At 42.5% G+C, this 22,305-nt stretch overlaps 1 protein-coding gene across 4 annotated transcripts in view; it reads left to right on the forward strand.

Moving 5' to 3' along the window:
* The window catches only part of NELL1 (neural EGFL like 1), a 287,360-nt gene continuing 265,055 nt past the window's right edge, over positions 1–22,305 (forward strand). For 3 of the 4 annotated variants that reach the window (XM_051622049.1, XM_051622050.1, XM_051622051.1), the window contains exons 1-2: positions 693–744; positions 4,417–4,545. In XM_051622049.1, coding sequence (XP_051478009.1) covers positions 4,431–4,545 — 115 coding nt within the window. In that variant the 5' untranslated portion in view covers positions 693–744; positions 4,417–4,430. Of the gene's footprint in view, positions 65–692; positions 745–4,416; positions 4,546–22,305 lie in introns of those variants that run through there. The other variant, XM_051622053.1, reaches the window with a different exon arrangement.

Raw genomic sequence — 22,305 nt, forward strand, 5'->3', positions numbered from 1 at the left:
GCCCGCGCCGCGCCGATGGGTCTGCTCCTGCTCCTCTGGGCGTGTGCGGCCGCCGCCGGGGCAGGTGAGGGGCCGGGGTGGGGATGCGGGGTCGGTGTCCGTCCCTGCCCGCTTCCTCGGGGAGCGGGGGCCGGGGAGGAAAGTTTTGTGGGGCTGCGGGGTGGGAGGGGAGGCTGTGCCCGCGGAGGGGACCGGGAGAGGCTCCTGCTCTGCCGGCTGCAGCCGCGGTCGGGCCCGGCCGCCCCGCGCTGCGCTGCGCGGAGCCGGCGCGGGTATCCGCGGAGAGCATCCCGGCTCGTCCTCAGCGGGGAGCCGCGGGAGGAGACCGCTCGGCGGGTGCCGTGGGGTGGGCGAGGGGAAAGTTTTCCGAAAGCGGCGTGTGCGCTGCGCCCCGCGGGGACGGGAGCGGGGAGCCGGGGGTCCCGCCGGGCGCTGCGCGGTGCCGGTGGCGGGTTGCGGGGGAAGCCGCGGTAGAGGCGGGAGGCGAGCTGGAAGCGTGGTATTCCTGCCGGTGCTGCGCCCGCTGCCTTATTCCTGCAGCGCGGCGCGACCCGGTGCCGTTTGCTTGTTCCTTGTGGAGGCTTTGTTCTTTTTCCCCTTGCCCCGGGTACCGCTTTGCCTCCGGTGGAGCTCGAGAGGGGGACGTTTCCCGGTGGTGCTTGTAGCTGTTCTGAAGGAAATCAGCCGGCAGAATTGTCAGCAGCGCAAAGGAAGCCGTGTTTTAAAATGATGATTATTCTTACGGTAATTTTTTTACCTAATACAAATCTACAGGTCTTGAGAGGTGTGGCGTAAAATTAGTTGCAAGAAAATACCGCCTGTCCTTTTCCTGGTGATATTGCCCCCAGTAATGCACACAAACGTTTGCCGTGGTCAGTAGGACCGAAAACTCCACTACTTGGAATTTCAAAGCCACTCGGAAAGTTCTTTGTGTGCAACAATTGCTGTTGAAGCTCTGATCAGAGCAAAATGCCTCTCCTGGAGCCTACTCTTTACCGTGTGAATGCTTGCACACGGGAACGTGGAAACGACTTGGTCGTCTTGAGTGTGCTTAAAGTTTTTCTATCCCTGAATGCCGTGTTACACATGTCAGGGAAATGATAAATGTGCTGCATCCGTTGCACGGCTGCACAGTAGCTAGATAGAGCCTGGCATGGTTGGTGCTTGGGTGTAGGTGATAGAGGTGCTAGCAGGGAATACAAGCTGTCGGAGCTGTAAGGCAGAATTAATTTCTTTTAGGGATTTCCCAGTGACATCATTCATAATTATATAGCTTAATCCTCTAATCTGCTGTAGTGCCTTCAGTTCACATTCGGCCAAATCCACCGATTCCTGAGGTAATTTCTGTTCCTGCCCACCTGACTGAATAATTGGGAGTTATGCTTGTGTAAGCCCCTGATTTAAAGGGGAGTGCCCCAATTACTTTAAATAGGAATTGAAGGAAACGTTGGGCAGGATCGGGCCCAAGCTTTGCACAGTTCTCCAGTGAGAGCAGGCGATGGTTAATTTTTACATCAGAAAGGTATTTCTAGCTTCTTGTTCCACTGAAGAGAGGCAGCATCAAATACAAGCAGCAAGTGTGGTTGATATGCCTGTGGTATCTTTCTGATAGACTGTGGGAGATCACAGGGGAAAAAGAGACTTGGTTATCATACTGAAGCTGCTGATTTGTTGTTTATTAATTATTAACCACGCTTGTGAGTGCCTGCTGCAGTTTGACGAGCCAGCACGGGGAAAAGGACTAGGTATTTAAAGCAGTATGTGCTCATGCTAAACAGTTGCTTTGACATTCAAAATAGTGTCTGCTTTTGAAAGCATTCGAGAAGCTGGAAGGGGGCACGCTGAAGTTGTCACACATGATCCTTCACTGGCATAAATCGAAGCCTGTGGAGCTACAGTGATCTATACTTGTTGAGCCTTGGGTATTCGGGCTGGAATAAACAGCTTTAATGGAGCAGTGGAGCTACTGTGATTTATGGGAGTGCCTATACTTGCTAGATGTGGTTTCTGTCCTCACCCTGTTGATGTCCGTGGCAAAGCTTTTGCTGACTTTAGTGGGGTCAAGATTTGTCTTACTGGACGTAGTTTGTCATTTCTGTTGGGCAAGTGTTAGGACCTACTTGACCTTCCTTCATATTAGTAGGTTTTTGCTGAACTGAATAGATCTAAACCCTTTTGGGTGAGGAACAGCATACTCTGTTCTTGGCAGGGACAGCAGATGCTGCCTTCCTGATAGAGAAGTTCACATGATTTACAGCGTGCTACTTTTCTTCTGAATGTGAACTTCAGAAGAAATTCTAAGTTCTTCTGTTATTTCTTCTAAAACAATATTTTGGTTTTTTTCATTTTTTCCAAGGAAGACTGCTCCCTAGATGTATATGTATGTTTGTGTCTGGAGTTTGTAGGTTGCAGTCCTTGCACTGGATGAGTTGCTGTAGGTTGGGAATCAATAGGTCAGTAAGTTCTCTCCTGTTGATCAGAGGCAGGTACACTAAAGGAAAGCAGTTGCTGGCAAATGTTGGCTTGTAGCAGGGTGGGTACATTTCTTCAGCATTATCTTGACTGTGAGTGGTTTGGGACCAGAAGAGCTGGCTGGCTGTGTTTTTGATGCCTCTGTTCCTTCTAAAGGGGAAGATGTTCTTGGTCTGTTAGTGTGCACAGCTGCAGTTGTGTGCCTGAGGGTCTAGGGTGGGTGAAGTCAAAGACAGTACTAAAAGCCTGAAGTTGCTGATTATCTGGGAAGTTTTTACCTTTGGAGAAGTTTTCTTGGTTCATAATATCTAATTTCAGTATTCTCCAAAAAGGTACTCGTCCTCACATCCTTGTGAAAGAGGACTGTGTTTGTACTCACTTGGGTATGTCAGCACTTTCAGAGCTTCGGTTCTGCCAGATGCCTCTAGATTTTAATTTTCATTGTAAAGTAGGGTTGCTAGACACCTCTTCAAGCTGTCTTTTCAATACTTGTTTACTACTCTACCCCTGTGCAGTAGTATCCTCTGCATTAGCACAACACATTATTCTGACTGAGTAAGGGAAAGGAGAATGTCCTGTGGTACAGGTGATTTATGAGTAGGATATGTAACTTCTTGTCTGTTCTGTACACCTCAGTAAATTCTTAGAGCCTTTCAAAGAATCAGACTAGAATATTTGCTGTGAGGCTGCTCCAGAAGCACAGTTCTGGAATAGCAGGTGAACCTATTTAGACCCAAGTGTGAAGTCCACTTAGTGGAAATGAATCTGAATCTGTTTTACAGGTAATGTCCTTGCTCTGTGCAAGTCAGTGAGTCTTTATCATTGACTTCAGCTCTGTCAGGTTTTCATTCGTGGAGCCTGTTCCCTTTACTGATGATGTTACTGAAAAATTTCATTAGGAGAGTGCTTACATCCCACATGAGATATTTATCCTATGTCCCAGACACACAACTTCTGCTCACACTTACTGCTATGTTGAGAGAGAAACCATGGTCTCTGGGTGGTCCTGCTCTGGCAGGGGGGTTGGACTAGATGATCTTTTGAGGTCCCTTCCAACCCCTAAGATTCTGTGGTTCTGTGATGGTCAGGATGGCCTCTTCTATCAAGTTTCCCTGAACTTCTGAACACAGCAACTTTAAAATGCTGGAGTGTGTCTTTTTTGTCAATTCCACCAGGTCCCTACTAGTTGAAGGGGTGCCCAGCCTTATCCTGGGCATAAGCCATTTCTATATTTTAGATTTAGATTTGTGCTACCACCAATGGTGCTCCTGCAGACCAGAAGGTGCTGCTGCTGGTTCAGGTGAAAGAATGACTGCTGTCTCTAGGTGGGCTTTGGCAGGCTTCAGAGGCCCTGGCTGTGCTGAAACATGGTGGTGTGCTTCCAAAGCAATATCAAACAGTTTTGTGAGTCACCTGGGGCTCTTGGATTACAGGGTGCCATCCTTTGCCCTGCTACTCTGTCTCCTCCAGGGTCATTTAGTCCAATAGAAAAAACAGATGATGGTTAGACTAGGAGCTGTGGGACCTGGCCTGTTAGTTGCAGCTTGGTGTGAAATGTGAGAAGAGTTTTCATCCCTTACATCTCCCTGGAAATCATGTGGCCAGTAGGTGAATGCTGCAAATCTCTTTCATCTTTTTGCATAGGTGGATATGCATTTATTTATTTATTACTCATTAGCCTTATGAAGATACTGGATTAATGTAGCACTTTTGGAATGCTTTAACTTGTGTGTAGTAAAATCTGTGAAATAGTTTAATTGAAAGAATTGGAAAATAATATCTTCTCTTTCCTGCAGCAGAATTATTGTCTTAGAAGTAATTACTGTATGCAGTGTGTGAGTGTGAAGGCACTAGATATGTCTGCACCAGGTATTCTTCTCCATTCCTTTCATTACCTGATTTGAAATAAAAATTGATCTCTTTTTCTCTCTGTGCCTCCAACAGCTGTAGGATTTGGAATGGATCCTGACTTACAAATTGATATTATCACAGAACTGGATCTTGTGAATACAACCCTTGGGGTAACACAAGTGTCAGGACTACACAATGCCAGCAAAGCTTTTTTATTTCAAGGTAAGACAAATGTCCTCAATTCTCTTATCTCACTTCTGCCTGCATGAGCTCATAAGAGCTTTGATGCCTAACTGATTCCCTCTAATGGTGGGCTTACTTAGCTGTTACTTTATTTTAATTTTTTGGTAATAGTCCTTGTTACTTCCCAGAAATATGTATGGATGTTATTTTTTTTTTTAATGTGCTGTCAGGCAGTTGAGAGTATTTTTGGGTAGGATTTCAACAAGCCCCAGTATTACTGCTCAAATTGGCTCCAAGGCATGGACTCAGGTGTATTCCTGACTGTGACTGTACACGTGCAGAGACACACACAGCTGAAGTATGTAACTATGAGAAAGCATTTCATGTGTTAACACTGATCAGTAACATGTAGCAAGTTTTTCATCAACTCTGCAAAAACTGACCAAGTGAGAAAATGGAACAGTATTGTATTTAACTGTCCAAGATGTAGTGTTTTTAAATGGTGGTGGTTTTTTTTTGTGTGTGTGTTTTTACTGAGTGAAATTCTGTGTGAATTTTAAAAAGTTTTATTACAGACTTAAGTAAGAACCAGATTAAGACACAATGTCCCATGGGTGGAAGCACTGAGTTGCTACAACATGCTTATTAGGCAAGAAAGGCATCTGTATCAGTTGAGATTAACATGCACATTAAAGCACAGGTGGGAACATTTTGATTGTGGAGACTTCCTACATTTGTTGTTTTTTTCTTTGCTGTGCTTTATGTGCATGTTGGTGTTTTTCTGATATTCACCCTCTGTAGCTGTTTTTAGAGGCAAATGACTATGATCTTATTTAGCTTTTATTCTGGATCTGCAATGCTAACTGACCTCTTTGTAAATAATAGTAAGTGGATCTCTAATCTTAGTTTGTTCTTTACCTGGCCAAGGTCACTTTAGGAGCCAGAGCAGAGAGACTTCTGGAGACCTTCTCAGAATTTGTTAGTGATATTTCCAATCTTTTATGACGCAATGAGTAGCATAATTTTCACTGATTCCCAAGTTAGCATCCAGAAGAAAGGCATTAATTTATTATTTTAAAGATATCAGTTGTTTTTCTTCTGATAGCCTGACCCCAGGTTTGTGTATTATGGACAAAAAATATGGAAGTACAGGCATTCCTCTAAGGACTGCAAGGGCCTAAGTGACTGAAAATATTTTTAGTATTTCCAGTTGCTATTTGTGCAGCTAATTACAACTGCACTGATGAGCTGTGATGGTGAGTTTTCACAGGCTGGCAGTCAGAGCTGCAGGGAAGAAGACTGAGATAAGTTTTTCAGGACACTGATTGAAACCAGTGATACTGAAAGGATTTTTGAAAGGCTTATGGTGAAGATTATGGATATTCAGTTCTTTTTGCCTTGGAGGATCTCACCTGTAGTTTACAAACTCAGGGAAGACTAGAGTAAAGAAGCTAGAGCTTGTAAAATTCACATAAATTGGAAGACACAGGTTCACGGGAAGCACTGAAATTTGCTGTATGTGGTTAGGTAATTAAAGCTATTTTAATTCCCACAACAGAAATCCTTCTTGCTAATGCACACAAGAATAGCTCTGTGCTTCAATATTGCCTCTAGTATAGAACTTCTTGGATGATGACTCAGGAAAATTCTCTTCAGTTAAGCTCATCAGCCTGTGGGCTGGGAGAGAGCTGCAGACCTTTGCTGTATTAGTCCATCCTGGGAGAGGTCTGCGAGGGGTCTTTTGCTGCTGCTGTCAGATGGGATGGAAGTCTAAGACCCCTCTGTTGGCTGCTTCCCTTCTTGTTCTATCTGTTATTTGTTAAATGTCAGCAGCTGTATGAATTCCCTTTTACTAACAGAGGTGACTTATTTTACAGCTACAGCTTGGCTGTGTGCCAGGTCCTTTGGCTGGAACCAGGAGATACTTTGTTTTGATTTTGTGTTGTTGTTGTTTTTTTGTTGTTTTTATATCTTGCTGTACAGTAAAATTCACATAGAACTCAAGGCAATGTATGGGCAGCTACTCTGTCTAAGAAGTAATACTTTTCCCCAGGGAGCTTCACAAAAAAAACGCAACAAAACCCAGCCAGCTTGACACTCCCAGAGTAGGGAGAAGACTGGAAACGAGTGCTTAGTTTCAAAATTACTGTCCTCTTGGACCAGCTATTCCAGTCTCCAAGATGTGGTGCTTTCAGCAAAGCTTTGCTTTGATTAGTCAGTAGTTAACGCGTGCTGTGCCTCACTGTGCCCCCCTCCTCCAGTGTCACCTCTGGGGCTCTGGGCAGGGGAAGACCTGTTTTACCTGACAGGCTGATTGCTGAGCATGGTGCCACGTTAGAAGACCTCTTCACTCATGTGCTTTCACCCCTGAGGATTTTCATAGTTTAGGAAACGAGGAGAAGAGTCTGAGCGCGTTCTTTGGTGTGCAGTGCTCGTAGGGGCAGTTTGCCCATCACTGCTGGCAGTGCCCTTACAGCAGTATAACAGGGCTCTGACCTTACACAAAGGTTCCCTGTGGATTCTTGTCTGTCTTATATATTTCCTAAAATGGCTTCACTAGAGCTTTTCAAATGGAGGATGTTCTTTTGTGTGTCCCTGGAAGTCTTCATCTTTGACATATAGAAATGATATTTTTTCCCCAACCCAGACAGCTGTGTACACTGCTGTAGTGAAAATGTGGATTGTTTTCCTGAGCAGGATTCTTTTTCTGTGAATTAAATTATTTGAAAAGTTTTGGCATTCTTTCAGTTGCATTTAGAGGCAAAGAGAAGAGATGAAGAATGGAGGTGATGGGAAGATATTAACAAAAGAGAAACCATTATTTTAAATTAGATTTTTGATCAGTGATGTTAGCTTTCTTACAGTAAGTTACATATTGTTAGTTCCAAAGTTTCTGGGGAGCGATGTAGTGATTTGATTTATCCTAGGGAAAATGTAGCAGGACTCTTTTCCATGCAGAGTTAGCACTTTCAGTCTAAGACAACCCCAGTGAAGCCAGTGGAGTGTTCAGATTTTATAGTAATATCGGTAGTAACAGCTGAAACTTGAATTTCCTTGTGAAGCAGCTTTACAGGCAAAGAAACATATTCAGCTCCATTGCAAATCGTGTGACAGCATGATAGAACCAAAGTGGCAATTGAGAGATGTGGGCTGCCTTTGGGCACGCAAATCTGATCCTAATTCAGAAAGGCAAAGAAGCCTGTAATTAAGTGTTGTCATCTGAGTGGTCCTGTTGGGCAAGGACTTCGATTATTAGAGTATTTCAGCTGGGCTTTTGATTGATCATTTCCATTATTTGTGTGTTTCAGTTTCATTCTCTCTGAAATGGAGATAAGAGGACTCCAAAAAGCAGTATAAGTGCTGACACTGTGAATTAGATTCAATGTAGGTATCCAACTCACAATTACAGTTCTGCAGTCTGACTCCTAAGGTCCTTAACATTATGGTGTCTTAACTGTTTATCTTTCATTTATTTACACAAGAAAGAGTGGGGAATAAGTCTTGGTCTCCAGAAGAGTTGTTCTAGCATGAAGGAATAAAGGAGGGCAAGTGGAGATTCTTGACTAGTGCTCTTGGGGAATGGGGTACCCCAGATCCTGGTGTTTGACTCCACATCTCCAGCTAGGAGATCCAAAGGATTCAAGGAAGTATTTCTGGGGGTGGGTGGGAAATCTCCCTCGAATAAATGTATTGAAATTTTTAATCGTCCACCAAACACATCATAAGAACATCTTAGAAGCATGACGTGATAGACACCTGTAAATTGTATCTTACAAACATGGCAAAATGATACTGAAATTCCTAGAACAGGATTCTAGTATTCGTTTTAGCACATTAAGAAACACTGAGCCATGGCTTGCTTAGTGGGACTCGGTCCAGGGCTTGCTTTGACCCTGTAGGTGAAAACCTCTTCAGGTTCTTGAATTCAGTGGCAGAGAAAGACTCATTATAAATAAAGCAAGAAGAGGTGCTTAACTGGTCATCCTGTTTCTAGGTGACTGGACCACATTTTTAACCTAGCTGCTGCATTATGTGACTACCTTAACCAGTTTGACTTTTGTTCTGTGCTCAGTTCTCATTGGAGAAGTAAAATTTTATTCCTTTAATGACCTGTCAGCTGTGTCCATTTCTTTGTAATTCTTCTCTCATCACTTGTTTTGAGCTAGCAGAGGCTTAAAGCCTTTATATATAAAGTGATTCCCCCAAGAAGTTTATTAAGGCTTTGCTGTTTCCATTCCTAGAAATCTGGCAGTATTTTTCAACTTAGCCTTTGAATTAGGAATGCTCTTTTTACTATGTATACTATGTAAATTGAACGACCAAGTACTGTTAAAAATCTAGCTACAAGTAGTCCTTTCTTCCTTGACAATTTCTTTACCTATATTAAACATCCACTGGATTTATAAGAGAAACACCTGGCCTGGAGCTCATGTAGCACAGTTTGGTCGTGCTTCTCCTTCCCACTTTGTACTGGTGACTGCTAAGTTTGTTCCTGTTTGGTTGTGGCTCTAACAGGAAAGGTGAAAGAATAACAAGTATCTTAAAGTGCAAAGAAAAGCCATGTTTTTGTGAGAAATATTTGGTGAGAAAAGAGTGAATCTTGATAAATGCCTGAAGCAAAAGGGCCATCCTGTTTCAGGACGAAAGAGAGAGCAAAGCTGCAGTTCCAGGGCAGGAAGAGGTACCTCCCAGCAGACTCGCTTCAGCTTCCAGATATGGTACATCCCTCTCAGTTGGTGTTTCCTTTCAGTATTTTATGGATCCTGAATTATTTTTTATGACACTTTGGCTTGCTAAGTCCTTGCTTAGAGAGTAGAGGTGTTTCCAGGTCTCTCCCTAGAAGTCCCAAGTCTTAAAAGTCAGCTTCTGCAGTGCAAAGTCTGAGGTGTTTGATGTTGTCAGGAGTGGGCATGTGCCCTTTGTATCAGGGATGTTAGCTGTGTTTCTGCTAGCACAGTCTTCAGGAGACACTTGTTATTCCCTGGCTACGTATGTGGAGCAGTAGATGGGCACTGAGGTGCAATCAGTAAATTCAAGGGCTAGTGAGTAGGTTGCTGCCTTTGTTCATCAGTGTGTCAATGTCTTCTTACCTGAGTCTCAGTGACCTGTGTGCTATAGCCAAAGTTTTAATCCACTTAAAGTGTTAAAACTCAGATACGCCAGTGTAACGTGCAAGATGTATGAGCTGCAGAGCTGAACAAGAGGAAGCAGATCACAGCTGGAGGAGGAAACTTGCAATTACTCTTCCTGGGGTGGATGGCAGGGAGGTCTGCAGTGAGTAGGAGAGATAAACTTGAATTTGAGAGTTCAGAGCATCGTTCCCTCTTTACATGAGATAATGCAATGAGAATCATTGCTGTCTGGGATCTCTCCTGGTGTGTTTGGAGCAAATACTAAGTATAAGCAGTATCATTATTGCAGAGGAAGAAATCTTGGAGAAGCAGAAAAAATAGGGAGGCACAACGTGAGTGACTCAATCTTTGTGCTGCCTTCAGCTGTTGTAGAAGAGAGCAGCTCTAGTGCCTTTCCCATGCCTGGTAGTATCTGAACAGTACAAGTATCATGGAATACGCTTTCCCTGAGGTGCCACTAGCCAGGAGGAGGGCCTGGGCTGTGCCCTGAGGTGGGGCTGTTGGAAGTGGCTGGAACAAGCCACGTCTGCCGCCTCTTCTCACAGAGGTGCCCTGCACCTCACACCTGGCACGTGTATATCTTCATGCAAACTCCACAAAATCCTTGAAGTCGTGAACTTTTTTTTTTTTAAGGGAAGAGTGAAGTTGTTTTTCCCTGTTACATGCCCTGTCATGCGAGTCTGTGCAGGTGTCCGCAGGAGTGGAGTGAATTTTGGGGTTGTTTTACCCCATATTGCCTGTGGGGCACCTGTCCTGGATTCCTGGGCCCTCAGAAGAGGGAAAGGCAGTGGCTGTCAAATACAACACGTTTGTGTGTACAAGTAAAGACAGTATCCACATCTGAGGTGTGGGTCAGCCTCTCGCCCTGATCACGTGGTAGCACTTCGGCCGTGCTGCTTCCTTGGTGTTAAATTCTGGCTGTTTCCCTTCTCTTTCCCCGAAGATCTCGCTTCCGAGATCCTCCTCGCACGGAGCACAGCAGAATTGGTGGGTCACTCAAAGCCAACCTTCTTTCAGGACCCACTGGCTCTGAAGGCAGCAATGGGCACCTCTGCTTGAGGCCTGCGGCTGCACGGAGGTGGTGGGGACCAGCCCAGCCCGTGTCTTCCTGTGATGGAGATTTGTGGGGTGGTGAGAAATAGGGCCTGGCCCATCCTTCAGGAGAAGAGGGATCCTCACCGACCCTTATGCACTCATCCCTTGGGATGTTCACCTGCTCTTACAAGCTCTGGCCTGGCTCTTAGGAGCTGTGGCAGCTGCCTACCATCCTGGAGGGTTGCCAGAGAATTCCCTCAGTGCTTTTACCCTTTGTCCAAGCTGCTTTTTAAAGCACCATTAAAATAGGAGTTAAAGTAAGATATCAACAGCTGGTCTAGCTGCAGTCAAGAAGATAGAGGTAAGTGTGACTTACCTGGTGGGGATGGTTTCTGGGCTTGTGGCCACCAGCAGGATGAAGAGCAAAGTCTTGATCCCTTTTTGGGATATTGGATGCAATTTCTGCCTTCTCCTTTTCCCTTCCAGACCTCTGTGGAAGCTGGAAAGGAGAGGGAAATAAAGCTGGAAACTCAGGGGTGTGTAAAGTGACAATAATGTAGTTGGGATGAACAGGCTTCCCTGGAAGCCAGGGAGTGATACAGGCTGGTGCTGGGCAGTGGGTGGTGAGAAGCAGTCAGATGAGATGAACTGTGACAGGCAGGGCGAGGAACCCGGGCCTCAGACAGGGAGGTGGAGGGAAGAGAAGCAGGTGTGGTGAAGAGCTGGAGGCCAAGAGGGGCGTGGGTGATGGCCAGGCAGAGAGGCTGTGACAAGGGCGAAGCAAGGACACTGACCTGAGGAGAAGGGAGTGAGGTGCAGGGATGAAGAGCATGGTAAGGGGAGCTGTGGAGAGCAGCAGGGAGAAGCATCTTGGAGAGAGAGGCAGGGACCTAGGGCCTGGATGGGAAACCAAAGGACTGCAGTCTTAGACTAGGTGGGTAGGATTGGGTGATGGTTTGCTTAAGGTAGAGGCAGCATTAAGGCAGCATAATAGGGGAAAAAGCACTGAAAGTTCAGATCTGGCAGCACTGTAAAGTATCTGTGATGTGTGAGAATATTTAACAAATATTTTTGAAGGCTACAACTTGGATAGTGCAGTTTTATTAGTGATTTAGAGCCTTAATTTTGCTGTGCTTTGGTTGTTCACCTGTAAAGTTGAGGTACTAAATGCCCTTTTCCTTAACAACAGTGGTGTTCAAAGAATTCATTAATATTTGTAGAGGTCTCGGATACTGTGCTGGAATAATTAACTTGGTCATGGTCTCTTCTGTCTTCAGAAAAGGATTTAAATACAGTAGATGCACTGTTCAAGGTGAACCTTGAACAACAAAAATAAAGCCAAAGTTTATATTCTTGTTTGGTAACTATTTTTTTCTCTTTGCTCACTGCAATAACTGAGTTTTCTGGAAAGTGTGGTGTGATCCTGTAATTAAAACTGTGTTGGAATGAGCATCCTTGGAGGTTTGAGCAAGGCTTGCCTGTGAGGCTTTAGCATCTGTCTAGCTTATAATTTGTATTTGTTTTTTAAAATATAGCTAATGTTTTAATGTGTTTTATATACACAATGTCATTTTTTTTAGAGGGGCAGGGAAATCACTACACTAAGTGGTTTTTTCCTTTGCAAAACCAACTCTTTTCAGAACAGGGAAGTGATCTGGAACTGGAATACAGTGAGCTGGGAGGGAGCAAGTGAGGTGAATCATCTGCTATGGAGGAAGTTAAAGATCACTTGAGATATAATTATTGAACAGTGTTTTAAGGCTTTGAACATACCAAACCACTGTTAACTTTGTAAGTTACTAGAAATATTGGAAAAAAAAAATACTTGTATATACCTATCCAGTGTGGGCTGTTTCCACTTTTGTTTAATGTTTAAATTATGTTAGAAACATGTTGAGGAGTAACATTTGTGCAGCATATTGACATGAGGGTATAAATCGTAAATCCTTGCCGAGATTTTCATTCCATATCCTCTTATTTCAGACATCCCTATACCCTACCTCAAGTAAGTGTAGACTAAAATAGAAACCTAGTCACATGACATGACAGTGACCAATTTCAATTTTTTTTTTTTTTTTTTTTTCTGGTGTGTTCATCCTGACTGTTGTCATGCTGCCTTCTGTTGCTTGACATTTTTTGGGTTTCCCATCATGTCTGTAATGATTAGGAAATAACTCTTGAGCACATACTGCCTCTGTCCTTGGCAGTTATTTTTGCTTTCCTGGGAGACAATAATTGTGCTACTTGTGTATCTTCATTTGCGAGGTGGTAAGTGCAGAGGAGAAGTATTTCTGTAGTATGCTAAAAGCCTCAAATGCTTCTGACAACCTGTTGACAAAGTCTTGTGATGAAGATAAGCAGAAAGGAAACAAAAAGTGTCTGCTTGTCAGTGGGCAGACAGGGGGTTGCTAGTAACCACACTGTGTGAGCCTCTAGGTCCTTACAATGAAAGTAAATAAATTGGGATAAAAGTAGGAATAACAGTTTGAAATTCTTGTACAGAGATACAACAACAGTTCTTTTTCCTGCAAGAGATTTTGCCAAACTGATAGTCTTAAGTCGTGTCATACTGCACGTAGGTTTTTATGAGCTACTTGTTTAGTAAACAAGTATTAAACTGGAGGAAGAATATAGTTCTGTAGCGTCTCATCAAATAGGCCTGTGTGCTGGTCAGAGCCCAGGGAAGCTGAGGTGAAGCCAAGTCAGTATCTGAGTTGTGCTACCTTGAGGTGAGTCCCCCCTCCCTGGAAATGTTCAAGGCCAGACTGGACAGGGCTTTGTGCAACCTGGTCTAGTGGGAGGTGTCCCTGCCCTTGTGGGGGTGGGGGTTTGGAACCAGATGATCTTTTAGGTCTCTTCCAACCCAAACCATTCTGTGAGTCTCTGCACAGCTCTGAGCATCCCTGTCCAAATTCAGGGCAAGTCCCTGCTCCTGGTACTGCAGGCCTGAGTTGCTGTACAGATGCTGGGATAAAAGAGAGCAGAATCAGCATTACCTGGCACTGCTGAGTTGAAATGCAGAGGCAGGGAAAAGCAACCCTGAAGAATTGGCTTCTCACTGTAGGCAATGAAGCAAAGTGGCTCGCTGGGGTTGATTTTGACCCCAAGAGGGGATCTCTTAATTTTAAAAACAATTTTAGTAGAAATGTGTTACTACCCATTTGATAAGAGTATTTACACTCATCCTACTAGATTAAATTACTTCTAAATAGAGCTACAGCTTTTGCGTAAAAGGAAGTGGTGTTATTTGAAGTTGCTGTCACTTGAATTTAAACACATACAATGATTTTTCTTGGTAAGATTTTATACCATTAAAAAGTACACAGAGGCAGAGATAATCACACCTAATGGAAAGAGCCAGGCATGGACTATTTCCTGTGCTGAAAAAACCCTGCTGTCTTGAACTACCTATCAAGAATCAATATTGGATGCTACTTGATGACTACTTCAATGCCAAGTTCTAGATGAATCTTGCCACCTGCAGTGTGGGTGTATAAATGTCACGAGGGGGACATTTTTTCTCTTATTTTTCATTTTTGCCTCATGAGTGGTGTGAAGTAATCTTGTCATACTGTGCTCATTTATAGCATTATATCATGTGATTGCCGTGCCTTTTGTGGCAGTGATACAAAACGCAGTTCATTAGGGTTTTTTTAATTGACTGGACAAAAACAATTGGTCGTTTGGCACCTGATGTCCACTGAAACATTCATCTAATATTGTGTGGGTTGCCTACCTGCTGAAAGAGCAAATTTGATTCTATAATTTTGACAACAGGGATCTGTGAATCACTACTTTGGAGCAATAAATACTGTAGCTGAGCACTGATCTTTTGGCTTCCTAAAAGACTTCTCATTACAGTCTTTCTGGCCCCCTCCTCCCTGTGTGATAACATGTATTACGTAGTTACAGCTGAGTTTGCCATGGGTCCTCTGTGCTATAAATAGGAAAAAATACAGGATCACTGGAGCTGCAAGGATTATTTTACTGAGTCTGTCCTCCCCTTGCACGTACAGTGTCTCCTCCCTCTGAAGGTAGGAGTTTTCTATTTGGCATCAGTGGGAACAGACACCTCCTACAGTGGACAAGTTTGTATTGTAAAGCTTAGTTCTGTGTCATGTCCTCCTCTTTTTGTTGCTCCTTTTTTTTTTTTTTTTTTTTTTCCCATTTTTAAAATCTTTAGTGAACTGAAAGGTAGCAAAGATGCTCTGAGAACACAACGTGTATAAGACAATCTTGGAGGTGAAGTGTTCATTGCTTCTATGAGGTCAGACTATCCTACAGATGGCATTCAGACCTGCCTCTGCTTCTCTCTCTCTCCACTTTGGCTCATTGTGCATAACAATGTTGAAATTTTAAAGCCTCTTCCTGGGGATTGGGGAAAATAACAAAGCCAAGATGTGTGGGAGGAGAGTGGCGTGTGTATGTGTGATGATTTTCTTTGTCTATGGAGGTATCTATGGATGTTCATCATGCTGTTTGGGAAATGAAGCAGCACAGCCTTAAAGCATGTTATTTGTAGAATAATTAGCTAAATGCCAAGGATTTGGAAGCCTCATGTACTGCACTTGATCTCAAGTCTTCCTTTTAAGGGAATCTACTGAGAAGTTGTGGTAGAAGGATTCTGTGCAGTGCTAGTTACAGGAAATGGTGGAAATTGTTCAGGGTTACTTCAATGTAATTAATTATGAACCAGAACTAAGTTTCTTTTTTGTCATAGTATTGCCCACACATTTAAGCATCCTGGTCCTCTGTGTTAGCCTTTTGTTCTCAGATGCTGGCAGTGCTTTTAATGTTTTTTGATGTCCTGTGGGTACCAGCTTTCTGATGGGGTATTCTGCCTTTCCAGCTTAATGCCATCCTAATTGTTTCAAAATGTAGCCATTAAAAAAAAAAAAAGTAAACATTATTGCTGGTGTTATTGCTAAAGGCAATAAATGCAAAAAAGGGGGCCGCATGTGGCAGTTCTATTTAAATAAAAGCTTATTTTCAGAAACAAAGGCTTATGGAGCAAAAGGGAGCTCTTAGTACCCCAAGCACGTTTGCTGTTACGGATGAACCCACAGCAATGGATGCTATCAAAGTTGTCATATTTTATTCATGAGTTGTGGTATGCTTGGGTGAAATAAGGGAAGCAATGCTCCAAATCATAATTATGGTGTAAAAAGATAAAACAGTTATTATTGTGACACTCTTCTGAAAATTCTTAAATCTCTCAAGTAATGCATATAAAACTTGGGGAGAATGAGTAAGTGTGTTAGCTGTATTGATGGTTCTTTTTGGAGAGGTGTGGAACACTTCACAAATAGAATTTATACATATTTTGGGAGAATATATAAACGTATGCTTATGTGTGTTTCAAGAAAGACAGACTGCTAGAATATTGAATATGAACGTAAACAAGCTGACAGCAGAAATTATACTTGAGTAGAGATGGGCTTTGACAAATGTATTATGCCTCATGCTATTATCATGTCGTTAATACATGAAACAGACACCCAGGATTTAATTTGCTTTAGCAATAACATGGAAGTGATTTTTCTGAGGGAAGGAAAACAGGAGGGAGAATTAGTTCATGAAACGCATTTGTTTAATGCTTGTACATATTGTATATGGAGAACAAATAAGCCCGTAAGACTTTAGTAATAAAAGAGCTAAATGCTTTAAAAGTAATTAAAAAACTATTGAGAGTGTCAAGTCACTGGGAGTTTTTGAACCAAGAGAGCACTTCAGCATATGCTTACTTTGAACTTTATGGATAATTTCATTGCCTTTAGCTGGATTATTCATGTGATAAAAGGCTTTACTGGACTGGAAATTAAAACCTTTGTGTAGGTGTAGCCAGGTCTGTAAGCTGCCAAAAGTAGCATTAAGCATTGTAACCTCTCTGTACAAGTGAAGAAATTGAGTCAGAGGTTTCTTTTTGCTGAAGCTTCCCTGTTAATGAACTACTTAAAACTGGAGTTTTGATTTAGACTTTAAAGAATGCAGGCTTTCAGAAGGAAGGTAAATTCTGGTTTCTGTGTGGCCTCATTCAAGTCAGATAGATTTTCGACACTGTCAAAATAATTTAGGCATTTGGCTTCTCTTCTCCTTCAATAGGATCTGGTACTTAAAATTTCTTTGAAAATCCAGGTTATGGATTACTTGTTGACTACATCTGTCCTATTCATGTTAAACTTAGGGATCCTAAAGCACTTCAGAAGTACTTGCTGTTTGTATTTATTTTTAATACTGTTGCCGTAAAGTTTGAGCAACATTTATTGTTACCTGTAAAAAGGAAGAGAGCTAAATGAGAAATCAGAATTATTACATATTACAATTAAGCAATACATTTTGTTTCTAGATTACAAACACACTATAGTAGGAGGAATTAAGTCCAAACTGCAGTTAGTAGTTATTTGCAAAACTTGATTTTCGGTGCTAGATGCTTCTCATTTTCTGGGACCATCTTCACTTAAGTTTCTTTAACAAATGCAGCTGAAGAACATGTTTTGTCAAGTTCAGTAGATGTTATAACAAAAAAAAAAAAATAAAATCACTCCCTATTTTTTGGATCTGTGACTTTGAGAATAGCTGAAAATGTTTTCCAGAAGGGGAGGAAAAAATTGCTTGTCTTGCTTTTGCATGACACCAGAATAGTAACAGTATTTTTTGGGTGGCTCATTATTTTGAGTTACATTAGCATTTAACATACACTAAAATAGACCCCTGAAGTGGACAGCACTCCTGCAAAACAGACAACATCTTGGTAATGATTCTTAGCAATTTCTGCTCTTTCCCCAAGTTGCATACATTGCCAAGGGCTCTGTTCGTACGTGACAGTGTTGCTAGTGTGGCCTATGGTCTTTGTACTGTTTTCCAAATTTGCAAACAGCAATCTTTATTATCACAAGGATGAGAGAACTTCTGTAATACAGATAAACAGTGGCAAAGGTGATACAGTCGGTGACTCCTGAGCTAATTAACTAACAACACATGTAATTTGATTAACTCGCATGATTTAAGAGCAGATGATGTGCTTTGACTGGCAGTGTAACTTCTGGAGTATTTCTACCAAGCATGTAATTTAAGGGATCATTCACTTGTGAATAGTCTTGAATTCAGCACGAGTCCCTTGAGGAAACAACAGAACCTACTTGAGGAGGTGAGCCTGAGCTCAGTAGCCACTTAAAATAGTTTAAACACGGAGAAGAGGCTGCTAGGCTAACAACAGGTGATATGTAGAGCTCAGCAAGATGAGCGGCGTTGTTCTTGGCTGGAAGCTTGCTGAAAAGCCATTTGACTTACTCAGGTTTTCTGATTTTGCTCCATAATGGCCAAAAAGTTTGAAGATGGGGCCAGTGGCTGCACTGTACGTGTGCCAAGGCCTGCCACTCATCCCTCTGCTGCTGGAGAGATGACTCCAGCACTTTCCTTTGTCTTTCCGTCCGTTTGTGTGGCAAAAGTAAAGGCCGTGGAGTTAGAAACATATGCAGCAAAGGAGGGGCAGTCTCTCAATGTAGGCTTTGCTACCACTTTCTCTGTCACCTAGGGGACCTTTGCTGTCTGGGGTTGAGGAATGTAGGTGGCAGCCTTCTCTCTTGACACTTACTAGTTTCCAAGTCTTGGGCAATATCTGCTGCTCTGTTTGTTCCAGAGTACTCAATTTGCATGGTTCAGGTTGAAATGCTGATAAAGCAAACAAAGGTTCACTGACAGTGACTTAATTAACATGTGTGGTCATTCTAGCTAGTGCTCAAATAGGGCCAGTTTTCAAGAATTCAAGAGTCTGATGTTAAGCCACTAAATTATTGGTTGGGGAGACTCTGATTTGATAAGTAGTTTCTGCTTGATTTCTTTAGTGACTCAAAATTCTGCTGTCCCTAGTGTCTGGAGTCTTAGGATCAGGTTTGAAATAGCTTCCTGAAGGGAATGAAATACATGATTTTAAATGCTAGATTAATTTTGTTAGGAGAGACTTTGTCGTAAACTACTTCACAAGCATGAACATCAACATGACAACAATATACAAGCACTTACTGTCAGGGTGGTTTTGTGTTGTGCAAAAGGAGAGTATATGTTGAATTACACTTTTTCTACCTTCTTTGAGCAGAACTGCTTTTGCTGTATAGTCATGGGAACTTACCTTTGTAACGTTAGCTATTCACCCTAGTAATTGCTCCATCCTCTAATTTAATGAAAACCCATTAAACCGAAACAATAATTAAAATGAGACATCATCTCTGTAGGAGGTTTGCATATTAAAATCGCCAAGCATTTCACTGCAGACAGATCCTATTCTTGAGAAAGTGTTTGAAGCAACATGTAAAAAGTGGTTTGTAATGAATAATCATAATTTAGAAAACTGTGCTGCTGGACATGATTTCCTGCTGCTTATTACTGGCTCTGAGTGGAGCTAGCAAGGCAAAAATCATTTACAGTGTCTTTTTGTACCAGTGAGAATACCTAGGAGCAGAGATGTGCTCATGAGAAAACCTTGTGCCCTCTTTGGTCCTCCCTGGCAGCATAATTTTTAAGAGAAGGGGGAGACGTTTGCACTCCTCTCTTTGGGTTGCTGGCAGGTAGGACAGGTGGTGCAAGGTCACCACTCTCCCTGTGCAGGGACCCTAGAGAGCAATGTGGTGCCTGCTCAGCACCTTAATGTAAGCCAGCATTTATTTGCCCTTCGCAATAGCACACAGCTTCCTTTAGCCTGGCTTGACAGGAGTGTAGAGTAGGAGCAGGCCTGGCAGGTGAACTTGGGTCTCGGCTTAGGTGTTGTCTAGGTACACTGCAGCTGGCTGGTGGGTCTGTGCAGTGTGGGCTGCCTTGAGCCTTAGTGCTGATGTGTTGATCACCCATACTGCTCTGAGGGGTATACGAGCCTCTCTGCCTATTCCTGTGGTAGCAGTATGTTGCAAAGTCTTTTTGATTTGTTTGCATCTAAGGAGAAATTTGACTGGATTTTTTCCCCACAGCTTAAAATACCAGTGTTACCTGCAGATAACTGTGTTTTGCTGGGCAGGGAGGGACAACTACCTGAAGTGTTTCCCTGCTTGGCAGTGAAGTGACTTATTTCTAGAGAAGATCCCTATGGTTGGTGTCAGGATCCTTCTGTGAACTTTTGGATCTGTGGAATGTGGAGTAGTTTTAGAGGAGCATGAATGAGTGGGCATGTATCAAAGTAGTTTTGGGTTCTGGGTTTTTTATTTTCTTCTTTTTTTGACCAGTTCTTTGAAATAAGATTTGTGGACCAATGTGCAGAAAGGAGTCTGTGCACTGGATCCTACTTGAATTTGGAGGCTTTAATGAAGTGAGCAGAATGGTTTTGTGGAACTGTTATGTGTTTTGCATCCTGTGCAACTTTAAGAAGCTGTCTACACTGAGATTTGTTAGTTTTTGAATCCTTCTTCTACTTTTGGTTCAATTTTTGGGAAGCTGATGACTTAAAAAGAGGCACAGCGGGTTTTTCTGTGTTTTGAGGTTTTTATTTTTCTTTGTTTTTAATAGAAATTTCAGTTTTATTGGATTCCGCCCATAGCAAGGTGAAAGCTAATATGCTGCAATATTTGGTTCTTTAATTGCTGTTGCTGCAATCCAGATTCTCTGTTTTTGCAGGGTTAAGTTCTACTTTCTTGTCCAAAGCCGATGTACAAAGGTTCTCCTGAAACCACGTTGAAACAAACAGCTTTAAAATGATAGAAGGTGCCAATAAGTAAACGTGCTTTGCAGTATGTTCCTTATCAAAGTAAGGAAGTAAAAGGTATTCAAGCAGGCTAGGGAATGATGAAACGTAGTTGTTGCTTCAGAAAACATGAGTTGATTTAGAACTGAATGTTAGTATTTTTCTCTAATGGAAGCATTTACTCAAGAAAAATGAGTTCCCAGGTGAATTTGGATGCAGCTTGCAAGGACTGGTGCATATTTTTAATTGCTTAAAATTCCAGTCCAAATGGTCACAAACTTCCCTTTGTACCATGGATTTTGGCCACTATCATCAAAATAAGTTTTGGAAGAACTTTGCCTGCTTTCCTAGCACTAGACTTTTCTTTCTCTAAGTGATTTTGTGTGCCCCTGCGTGCTGGTAATTTTCTTACATTGTTTCTAATGGAGGTGAAGCCAACCTCCCTCTCTAATGTGGTCTGGGCTACATGTGGCAAAAGCTTGAGGTTTTAATTTTTCATATCCAGAGCAGGGGATCCACACAGGAATATGTGAGTTAAGGGCCTAAATCAGGCTTGTAAAGATAGATCCTGATCCTGAGTTATTGTACTTTCTTAATTTCATTTGTCACATAGGGTAAGTGTGTACCAAAATACCTGTACATTTCATATGTACCAGGTAAATCTTGCCCTGACATCTTTGGTCCTAGTGTGTAGCATTACCTTTCATCTGGGCTGGACTTATGAAATGAAAACAAAACCATGCTAAAATAAAAATTTGAGACTTTATTTTGAAGGTGTTGAAAGTGAGTATCACGAGTAATTGCAGTTGCAGGTAAGATTCACCAAGGTGGCTGAGCACACAAGAGCTTGGTGTAGCTAAGAGGGGTGCTGTGATCTTCAGCAGATCCTGGCCAGGGTCGTGCCATGGCTGCTGAGCCCTTCATAAAGATGAGCCTGGATGCCAGTTCCTCTGGTAGCTCCTTCTGGCTTGGTAGAGCTGTGCTGCTCAGGCACTGAGTGGGCTCATACTGGACAAAGCAGCCAGGAGAACACAAGGTGGTGTTCCTGGGAATGGGGGGGATGGTTCTTGGCAGGGAGTGGCAGGTGCTCAGTGGGTTTGGCTGCCCTGGCAAGCTCCACCATTGCTTTGTGTTTCACAGTTCTTCCTTGGACCTGTGGCTTAAAGAAAGAATTAAAAGGAAACTACAAATATACTCTCTTTTTGACATGGATGTGTCTTCCACTCTGTTTTGTGGAAAGTAGAAAGTTGCCTTTACTTGATCCTCTGAGATTTTGTCTGTTTGCTTACAAGCATACAACTCTGTATGCTTGCTTTTTTTTTTGTTTGTTTGTTTTTTATTTTAGAAACACTCTGGTGTGTTTTAAAAACCTTTCCAGTCAGTATTTCAAATTAAGAAAGTATAATCACATAGAAGGGCATATGAAAGTCATATCTATAGTAGTTGCATTTATTTATATATTTATATATTTTGCTGAGATTGCATTATCATTCAAGCATGAAGTGATGTTTCACTGAAGATTGCTGTATAAACCTGTATTGGTCTGTATTATGTAGGAAATACAACATTTCATTACAAGGAGACAGGTATTTTTATAGGGACCATAAAAAGTATTTTCCTTCTCAGGCACCTGTGGTGAGGGGGTGTATGTGTTCTCAATTCTTCTTTTTATTTTCTTCTTTTTTTTTTTTTTTTTAAAGTGTGAAAATCAACCTGAAAATAGAAAGCTCTTATTCTGAATGGATCATAGTCCCAGTTCATTTGTGTGGTAGTTTCTGCAGAAATGGAACAAAACACAAAGAGATGAGAGGCACGGCGTGAGGAGGGGGACGCTGCCAGAGAGGTGCAGAGAGTGGGTCCCGTGGGGCACAGGAGCTGGGGAGATGCAGTGTCAGCTGGGCCATGCACTCTCACTTAGTCCTCATGTGGCTCCTTCCCAGCAGTGGGAGCCCAGGGCTGCTCTCA

Source organism: Apus apus, chromosome 5 (assembly GCF_020740795.1).
Source record: "Apus apus isolate bApuApu2 chromosome 5, bApuApu2.pri.cur, whole genome shotgun sequence".
Classification (NCBI taxonomy): domain Eukaryota; kingdom Metazoa; phylum Chordata; class Aves; order Apodiformes; family Apodidae; genus Apus; species Apus apus.